We start from the raw sequence: 10429 nt of genomic DNA, 5'->3' as shown, positions 1-10429 counted from the left end.
TCAGTCCCGTTTATCAGTTTCTCTTTACATGGATACATCTGAAATCAGGCTACCTGATGACGCTGATAAATGCAGAAAATCGTCACTCAAAATAAACGTTCTACCACAGCGAACATGTTATCTTTTGGGAAGCATATTTTATTCTTAGTTCGGGCTAAATTTATGTGAACTACTTAGAACAACTGAATGTATACGATCTCACTTCCCTCGTACTAAAGAGGGAGGCTAGCTCGTCCGATGCTGGCATATGCGCAGATCAAATATACCAGCTGGAACGCCGACAATTCAAAAGATTGCTCAAAAACCAGGTGTTATAATCGGCGTATGCTTATTTGAATTTAAGTTTACGCCGATTTAAAATAAGCAGAGTAAGGTGTTGACATTACAATTGCATAATATGTTCAATATCGAATTATTAGTACTCATTGAGGGCTGCTGCCCAGATTTGGAAACCCCATCAGTCCAAAACATAACACGGTGACTCTCCTTCCTCTGTAATTGGATGCTAATGTGGCTCAGAGGAATAGTCTGAGTTTTTTATTTAATGAAGATTAAAATACAATTATGTGGGTGGACACAGGGATTGAACCCCAGTCTTCAGGGTCATAGACAATTAGGGGAGATACATTAGATGTGAGTTTCAGTGTAACCAGAACACAGAAGGCTATCGGAGCCTGCTGCTCCAATACCAACGTTTTATCATTACTATACTGCTGATATTGTGAGGATGATTTGCCTGGAATTGAAATGCCAGTTTAGTGCAGAAGTGCTTGGCTTTAGCATTTGTTGATTTAGCCTATCTAGAGTGAGGATGATGAGGAAGAGTGCACATTCATCCCTGGCTCCCTTTGTTGTCATCTGTAAAGAAAACATCTACTCGTTATGGCATATCCCAGTCTAGATCAAAATCATGTTAACCCATCTACCTCCATCACGATAACCTCATTGTTCCAGAGAACTCACTTTGCTGCTTACAGACGGGCATCGCTCTCAGACCAGTAATCTAATTTCACATCTACACTGGAGCTGAGTCTCACAATTAGATTGGTTGCATTGGGTTGGTTCCCTGCCGACCGACAGTTTGTTTTAAAGGATGGAGTGAAATACAGAGCTCAAGATATTTACAATTTCACTTTTTACGCTTTGTTTTCCTATGACATGTTGCAGGCGAAAAAATGCCAATGCGATTGAACGTAGAAGGGCATCTACTTCGGATGTTCCAAAATGAAATACATATAGAACTCTGCATCAATAGCATTGCCTTGATTTTTCTTGTTGCGTCCATGATATCTGACTTTGTGTGTTCATACCACCTAGTTCCAAAGTGTCATTGTGGCTGTCAACAATCCATCGACTGCGTAAAACACTGATCCATTAGACCTCAGACGTCAGTCCTTTTCACTATCGATGTTTCTATTACTCTCTACGACTCCAGATGGATGTCCCACAATCTTGTTATAGAAACCATTTTGTGGGAAATGTAATCATTATTTGATTACTCTCTCTGAGTGGAGCTCTCCTCTTGGACCTCTGTGCCTTTTTATTCCCGTATATGCTCAGCATCAGTCATCTACATGAACATTGAAGTCCCAGAGAATATTGTCTCCCTGAACATAGTATACTGTGTTTTGCATAGTCATCTTTTTTGATTGATCCAATTATTAAAAGTCATGATTAATTGCAACATTTACCTGGAGCTAACGCTGCAGATAGCACTGCTGGGTTATTTGAAAAGTCATAGACAATCGATCAATATTATAATAATACTTTTAGCAATAATGTTTATCTTTAATTTACAATCTGTAGAAACTATGAGAGGTTCTGAACTTTTGTGAAGCATCACAGCACAGTTGAAAAATATATGGCAAATAGAAATCCAATATGGAGGGCGTTAAGAGAGAGAGATGGGAGGAGTTGAATGGAGCTGGGTGGGACTAATAAGAACAAGATAACTCATGTCAAATATACTGTGTCTGTAAAATGTATATAGGTTCAGAACTTTTGTGAAATAGCAGTTAAAAATATATGGCAAATCAAAAATCAAACTGGATGGACACCAGAAATAGATGTTAGAGGAAGGCCAGGACTAAAAACAAATAAAATATAACTATTGTAAAATAGATTGTGTCCGTAAAAGGTATACAGTATGTATAAGTTGGAAGTAGAAGCCTAAGTGTTCTTGTTTATTAGTTTACTCCAATTAGGGGAGGGGTGGTAGGTTTTGTAGGAAATAATAAAGGAAAATGTATTTAAAAAAGATGTGTGTGTATATATATATATATGTGTGTGTGTATATATATGTATATATATATATGTATGTGTGTATATATACTAAAATGGTCAGCCTTTTGAAATGCGTAATTCTGTGTTTTCAAACCAGAAAAATCATGTTTTCTTATTCCTTCCAATCTGACATGTATATGATTGACTGGCAGAGATCACGTTAAAAGTTGGTTAGACATTTATTGTTATGTTTGCATATATAGATTACAGTATACAGTTATTGACTTGGTTCGGGTTAGACTGTGGAAAGAGGGTTCTCAGTAAAAATTTACTCCAACATGTTTAGCTGATTGCTATAAATGATTTGGTTTATTTTTCTTGTGTTCAATTCAAACAATTTGCAATCATTTGAGATTGGGTTTAACAGTATAATTTCAGTCCCTGTCAAATGAACTGGACATGGAATTTATTTATTGGTGTATAATTCAATTCCTGAACCAACAGGAATTGACACTAACCCATCAAGTCTTGGCTGTCTTTCAGTTAAATTCCGCAGAGGTGGACCCATCAGAGGCCTCTCTGCGGACGTCTGAGACCGATTGGGGGAAAAACCGTCCTGTCTGTCTGTCCGTCCAACAGTCAGGTGTCTGAGGAATAGCATCCTCCATGCATGTGGCCAAATAGCACTGTAGCGGCAGGACATCACAGGGCCACTCCCTCTGACAGGTCTGAGTGGTTGGAGCCATAGCTGATGGTGAATTCTGTGGGAACTGTGAGGAGCTGGCTGGGGCTGGGTACTTTACTGTCCTGAAGAAATATACAGTCAGAAAAGCAAAACATTACTTTAGACCAGGGTTTCCCAAACTCGGTCCTGGGGGCCCCCTGGGTGCATGTTTTGGTTTCTGCTGTAATGGTCGTCCTCCTCCTCTTCGGATGAAGAGGAGGAGTAGGGATTGGACCAAGCGCAGCGTGATAGTTTGACATAATGAAGTTTATTAAAGTAAAGACGAAAACCGAAAACACTTCAACAAACTACAAAATAACAAACGTAGACAGACCTGAACTATGAGAACTTACATAAAACACGAAGAACGCACGAACAGGTACAGACTACAACAAACGAACAAACCGAAACAGTCCCGTGTGGTGCAAGATACACAGACACGGAAGACAACCACCCACAACAAACAATGTGAAACAACCTACCTATATATGGTTCTCAATCAGAGGAAAACGTAAACCACCTGCTTCTGATTGAGAGCCATACCAGGTCAATTAACACTGACACTTAACATAGATACACAAAACATAGAATGCCCACCCCAACTCACGTCCTGACCAACTAAACACATACAAAAATAACAGAAAACAGGTCAGGAACGTAACATCTGCCCTAGCACTACACTATTCAAATAATCAAAGCTTGATGATGAGTTGGTTATTTGAATCAGCTGTATAGTGCTAGGGAAAAAAACAAACGTGCACCCAGGATGGGCCCCAGGACTGAGTTCAGGAAACCCTGCTAGAACAATATTAACACACAGGTAGGGACTAAGGCTGAACTATTACAATGTTATATGAATACTTTTACACAATACACATACTTTTACACACTACTATATTCTCTGGAAACTAAGTTACCTAACTGGTTGTGCAGTGATAAGTGCTATAGCAGAAAATGGTTAACAAAAGAAAATAAGATCATGAATGTATGGAATCAAATTTTTTTCTTACGTCATCATACTTTCTGTCACTGTAGATATCGTTCTTGTCAATGAAAGTGAGCATGATCCAGTCACAGATAATGGAACACTGGAATGAAGAAAAGTAATATATCAATGAATAACTAGGCGATGACACGACCATTTAAGGGAAATGGGTACAAACAGACTACATCAACACATACCACGAGAGTGCTGAGAATCAAACTCACTATTCCAACAGATGTCATGGCTGTCACTGTGTTGATGATAGTTGGGATGATGCTGAATCGTCCAGCCTGGAGAGGAATTATTGCAGAAAATGAGATGGACAGAGTCCATATCGCTTTATGTCACTGAGTAATCGTTCTCAACAACTGGTTCATGGTTAATTGAGTACTGATGAAGGATGTTGACGGAGGAACTTCTTACATGTCCATGAACTATGACGTCCAGACGAATCCCGAAGGCCTTGATAAGTGTCCGGAACTCTTCTCCGTCCTTACTGTAATACTTGGCAAACCTAGACCATTTTATAAGTCAAGACCTGTATGCCTCTTCATAACCAAGTTACAGCAGAGATAGACTTAAAGGTTACAGTAGGTCATGTCAATGAGATGGCAATAGTAAAGACATGATCGTATGCACTGGGCACCAAACAGAAGAATATGAAACACGCTTCCTGGTTTCTGTTGCGAAAGGTTTGGCTATAGTGTGCACTAATGAATACGACCCAGGCATTCACAAGATGCTATGAAGAGGCTCACCTGAAGTTGTAGCCAGAGCTGGGCAGGTTCTTCCGAAGATCCAGGCGACGGAAGGAGTACGTGGGGGTACACTCTGAGGGGTCCAGGTCAAGGTCACACTTCCAGTTGATGAACACTCCAATCACTCCCCCCTGACAGGACACAATTGATGAGCTATCTAACTGAGCCATTACTGCCGCTCTATCCAACACATCTTCTCATTCCTCCTTAATGTGGATTGTTTCTATTAGTTTTGATTGCCATTATCTATTTAGCTACTTATTTCCATGATCTGTAAACACCGTCTGATTTTGAAACATCACACACACACACACATATTGTTAGAGACGTTAGACCTAGATCATGTGTTCTGTCGTTCATGTGAGCCCCGAATAATAGTGGTTCTCTATGCTTAATATGATTTGTAAAATGGGATATACAGTGTCACTGTCTGGATGTAGATTGCGGGTGTAAACGTACAGTCCTGCAGAGCTCGCTGAACTTCTCCCTGGCCTGTTCTGCGATGTAGCCCAGCCGGAAGATGGGGCAGTAGGGGTGTTTCTTCTCATTGTAATGGCACTTATTCAGATATTTCTGCCCATTTCGTTTGTTTGGTTTGATGTTTCCTCTGCGAAAGAGATTAGAGAGAATTGCTTGCAGAAACAGTTGAGGCAGCATATTAACAGGGATACAGTTCCCTTTACAGGTGTGTGTGTGTGTGTGTGTGTGTGTGTGTGTGTGTGTGTGTGTGTGTGTGTGTGTGTGTGTGTGTGTGTGTGTGTGTGTGTGTGTGTGTGTGTGTGTGTGTGTGTGTGTGTGTGTGTGTGTGTGTGTGTCTGTGTGTGTGTGTGTGTGTGTGTGTGTGTGTGTGTGTGTGTGTGTTGTTGAGGGGGTTCATACTATACCTCAGCACTTTAAATTTGGGGAAATGGATGGCATTCTTGATGTAAACAGTGAAATTGATGGCCTCTGCCAATGCCGGCTCCCTGAAGGACACAACAACAGATTTCTCTTTATTTTATGATTTTACAAGTGACTTATTCCAGACTAGGGAGACAGTCATTTTGTTTGTGACTGCCTACTATCTAAAATGTCATATTGATATTGACCCTCACCATATTGCGGCATAGTCCTCAATAGGACACCAGGTCTGAATCTCACAGGTCTTGAAGGTCTGGTTGTAGTAGGGAACACAGCGCCCAGTTCTCTGTCCTACAGGAAAAACATCAGACTGAATGCATTAGCTGGACCATCTACTGACAGACAGATTCATAGAACTGGCTTAGTGGGACTTTTCACTTAGTTCCCTCTTTTTCCCTCTTTTTTAGTCCGTACCATTGCCATCAAAGTTCACTTCCCTTGAGATGCAGTCAGCATCCTTTGAGCAGTTGGCACTGGGAACGGTGAAGTGCTAGGAAAAGAGGAAAGTGTCATTGTTTTAGACATTATCAGCTTTTCCCAGCTGTGCTGCTGTGGGGTGGTAGTGATACTGATAAATCTTTATCACATTATCTTAAAGAGCTTTTCCAGGAGACAGTGCGAGTTGCAATAGTGGAGTATGGAGCAAGGCACACAACTTAATATACAGCCCTAGAATTGATCAATGTAAAATGACTGCAGTATTTTTATTGAGTTGTTTTTTTGGTTTCAGGAGAACACATGAGTGTGGGGAATGGTTGATACCGCTCACCTCAGCACACGTGCCTTGCCTCTGGTTGTGTGTGACCTCTCGTCTCAGTATTGTGCTGATCACGTCACCGCCCTAGAGGTGAAATGCCACAGAGAAGAAAGTATAGTATATGATGGTAACTAGTCACGTAGGCTACATGTAGAAAACATACAGTATAGCTACATACTGCATCATCTTTTTGACATCTATTTTACCTAATGTCCTTGCTTTATGAATAGAGCCAAACATGCATGTTCAGGATCGACTACATTGTAGTCGGTGACCGCAGACTGACTGATCTACAAATCATCTTGTTTCCTAAAGGACTCATTATTATTTGTAAATCAGTCCATTTTCTTAATCAGTGATCATGCGACTGAGCAAAATGTACAGTACCAGTCAAAAGTTTGGGCTAACCTCTGAGGGTCGGACGTATTCCACCATGTCCAGGATGTGGTCCCCCAGCAGTGCTGTGCCTTTCATCTTAGTGTAGACTGAGCTCTCTGGCCTCGTCTCACTGTCCTGATAGGCTTTCTGACTGATAAAGACATACCTGTAGAAGGGTGATTCAGAGATTAACTTCTGTTCTGTGGACAAATTCAGTCTTTCCAAGTGATTTTAATTGTACTTTAATGCATGCCCACACTTGCACTTATTCAGACAATAAAGATCTAAATTCATTTATTTTGGGCTTCATGATATACTGATGACCATGAGGCATACTTAAACATTTGAAACTTGATTTTAAATGTTTGAAAATGTTTGAAAAAGCTGAAATAGGATGTTTATGAGTAGACAGACACAAATCTCCTTCAAGGACCATCAGGAAAACGAAAATCGATGAAAATTGGCCTATTTGGATCACATTACACAATGATGCCAGTGAGACTACAGCTGTCCGTCTTGACCACAGCAATCGTTATGTGCTTACCATCAATTATGCTGTATATTTGTTTGGAGATTTAATTGCGAGTGAAAGGCATTTCCTCACCACAAAGTGGCTATTCTCAGCAAATGATTCATTTCACATCACAGTGTTATGGGTGGTATAGCTATTGAAAGCAAAAAATATGGGTCCACTGACAGGACATTTGATCTGAGCTTGAAAGTCAACCAATGTTTTTGTTTAAGTTATCATTCTTTACTTCTTATGCTTTCCAATACCAGACTTAACATTGCCTTGTTAGGCACAGTATCTGCAATATCCAACGCAGGTCATAGATAATGCAACATAAACATTCAATCACAACAACAAAAAACAGGATAGTTACACACCAAGACAATACTATTTAAAATGGTATATTTTTATGCATGCATCAACAGGAAGCCAATACTTACCAGATGAAATAGGTGATCACAAGAAACTGAACCCCCCTATATATGACTCCAAGTTTTTTGTTTTTAACCACCATTACCTTCGGGGTCTCATAGTCCCAGAAACCAAGAAAATAATCCTTAATAAAGTCAAGCAGTCCCATTATGATTTCTGAGTTTATCAGCTGTCTGTTCAGATATGAGGTCCTGAGTGACTTGTTCCCAGATACTTCCAAGTTTATGTAATGAGTCAGAGTCAGTTTCACTCTGTCTCTGTCTCGCATTCTCTCTCTCTCTCTCTCTCTCTCTCTCTCTCTCTCTGCCTCACCCCCTGTAATGCTGTTCTCAATAATACATAGCATCAAATTGATTAGGCTGCACAGTTTTATTCCTAATGGATTATTTGTGTGTGTGTGTGTGTGTGTGTGTGTGTGTGTGTGTGTGTGTGTGTGTGTGTGTGTGTGTGTGTGTGTGTGTGTGTGTGTGTGTGTGTGTGTGTGTGTGTGTGTGTGTGTGTGTGTGTGTGTGTGTGTGTGTGTACCAGTCAAAAGTTTGGACACACCAACTCATTAAAGGGTTTTTCTTTATTTTTACTATTTTCTACATTGTAGAATAATAGTGAAGACATCAAAACTATTAAATAACACATATGGAATCATGTAGTAACAAAAAGTCAAATTTTATTTAACATTTGAGATTCTTCAAATAGCCACCCTTTGCCTTGATGACAGCTTTGCACACTCTTGGCATTCTCTCAACCAGCTTCACCTGGAATGCTTTTCCAACAGTCTTGAAGGAGTTCCCACATATGCTGAGCACTTGTTGGCGGCTTTTCCTTAACTCTGCAGTCCAACTCATCCCAAACCATCTCAATTGGGTTGAGGTTGGGTGATTGTGGAGGCCAGGTCATCTGATGCAGCACTACATCACTCTCTTTCTTGGTCAAATAGCCCTTACACAGCCTGGAGGTGTGTTGGGTCATTGTCCTGTCTAAAAACAAATGATAGTGCCACTAAGCGCAATCCAGATGGGATGGCGTATCGCTGCAGAATGCTGTGGTAGCCATGCTGGTTATGTGTGCCTTGAATTCTAAATACATCACTGACAGTGTCACCAGCAGAACACCCCACACCATCGCACCTCCTCCTCCATGCTTCACGGTGGGAAACACACATGCAGAGATCATCCGTTCACCTACTCTGCGTCTCACAAACACACTGCGTTTGGAACCAAAAATCTAAAATTTGGACTCATCAGACCAAAGGACAGATTTCCACCGGTCTAATGTCCATTGCTAGTGTTTCTTGGCCCAAGCATGTCTCTTCTTATTTTTGGTGTCCTTCGGTATTGGTTTCTTTGCAACAATACGACAATGAAGGCCTGATTCAAGCAGTCTCCTCTGAACAGTTGATGTTGAGATGTGGCTGTTAATTGAACTCTGTGAAGCATTTATTTGGGCTGCAATTTCTGAGGCTGGTAACTCTAATGAACTTATCCTCTGCAGTAGAGGTAACTCTTGGTCTTCCTTTCCTGTGGCAGTTTCATCATAGCGCTTGATGGGTTTTGCGACTGCACTTGAAGAAAAGTTATTGAAATGTTCCGTATTGACTGACCTTCATGTCTTAAAATAATGATGGACTGTCATTTCTCGTTGCTTATTTGAGCTGTTCTTGTCATAATATGGACTTGGTCTTTTACCAAATAGGGCAACCTTCTGTATACCACCCCTTTTTATTTTATTTTTTATTTTTATTTCACCTTTATTTAACCAGGTAGGCTAGTTGAGAACAAGTTCTCATTTGCAACTGCGACCTGGCCAAGATAAAGCATAGCAGTGTGAACAGACAACAACACAGAGTTACACATGGAGTAAACAATAAACAAGTCAATAACATGGTATAAAAAAGAGAATATATATACAATGTGTGCAAAAGGCATGAGGTAGGCAATAAATCGAATAATTACAATTTAGCAGATTAACACTGGAGTGATAAATCATCAGATGATCATGTGCAAGAAGAGATACTGGTGTGCAAAAGAGCAGAAAAGTAAATAAATAGAAGCAGTATGGGGGTGAGGTAGGTAAATTGGGTGGGTAGTTTACAGATGGACTATGTACAGCTGCAGCGATCGGTTAGCTGCTCGGATAGCAGATTTTTAAAGTTGTTGAGGGAGATAAAAGTCTCCAACTTCAGAGATTTTTGCAATTCGTTCCAGTCGCAGGCAGCAGAGAACTGGAAGGAAAGGCGTCCAAATGAGGTTTTGGCTTTAGGGATGATCAGTGAGATACACCTGCTGGAGCGCGTGCTACGGGTGGGTGTAGCCATCGTGACCAGTGAACTGAGATAAGGCGGCACTTTACCTAGCATAGCCTTGTAGATGACCTGGAGCCAGTGGGTCTGACGACGAACATGTAGCGGGGGCCAGCCGACTAGGGCATACAGGTCGCAGTGGTGGGTCGTATAAGGTGCTTTAGTAACAAAACGGATGGCACTGTGATAAACTGCATCCAGTTTGCTGAGTAGAGTATTGGAAGCTATTTTGTAGATGACATCGCCGAAGTCGAGGATCGGTAGGATAGTCAGTTTTACTAGGGTAAGTTTGGCGGCGTGAGTGAAGGAGGCTTTGTTCCGGAATAGAAAGCCGACTCTAGATTTGATTTTGGATTGGAGATGTTTGATATGAGTCTGGAAGGAGATTTTGCAGTCTAGCCAGACACCTAGGTACTTATAGATGTCCACATATTCTAGGTCGGAACGGTCCAGGGTGGTGATGCT

The 10429-nt window shown here is 40.9% G+C and overlaps 1 protein-coding gene across 1 annotated transcript; it reads right to left on the bottom strand.

The window, feature by feature from the left end:
• Positions 1-2461: 2461 nt before the first annotated feature.
• p2rx2 (purinergic receptor P2X, ligand-gated ion channel, 2) lies at positions 2462-7894 on the bottom strand. The gene is made up of 12 exons (XM_055885946.1): positions 7677-7894; positions 6756-6891; positions 6360-6431; positions 6005-6080; positions 5785-5881; positions 5575-5655; positions 5150-5297; positions 4691-4821; positions 4356-4446; positions 4157-4222; positions 3958-4035; positions 2462-3030 (listed from the first exon to the last, which is right to left on the bottom strand). Exons 1-12 carry the CDS (start codon positions 7814-7816, stop codon positions 2926-2928), a joined length of 1221 nt encoding a protein of 406 aa, XP_055741921.1. The 5' UTR covers positions 7817-7894; the 3' UTR covers positions 2462-2925.
• Between the last annotated feature and the right edge of the window lie 2535 nt (positions 7895-10429).

Source organism: Salvelinus fontinalis, chromosome 28 (genome assembly GCF_029448725.1).
Source record: "Salvelinus fontinalis isolate EN_2023a chromosome 28, ASM2944872v1, whole genome shotgun sequence".
NCBI lineage: Eukaryota > Metazoa > Chordata > Actinopteri > Salmoniformes > Salmonidae > Salvelinus > Salvelinus fontinalis.
The sequence above is the reverse complement of the archived record's forward strand: the minus strand, read 5'-3'. Positions and strand labels throughout refer to the sequence as shown.

Bases quoted from the DNA above. Each gene is read 5' to 3' on its own strand.
- p2rx2 (XM_055885946.1), bottom strand. From the start codon at position 7,816: ATGGGACTGCTTGACTTTATTAAGGATTATTTTCTTGGTTTCTGGGAC. The intron at 6,081-6,359 runs GTGAGCGGTATC...CTCTTTTCCTAG, and splicing joins GGCAAGGCACGTGTGCTGAG to CACTTCACCGTTCCCAGTGC. The intron at 5,882-6,004 runs GTACGGACTAAA...TTTTTCCTGTAG, and splicing joins AGTGAACTTTGATGGCAATG to GACAGAGAACTGGGCGCTGT.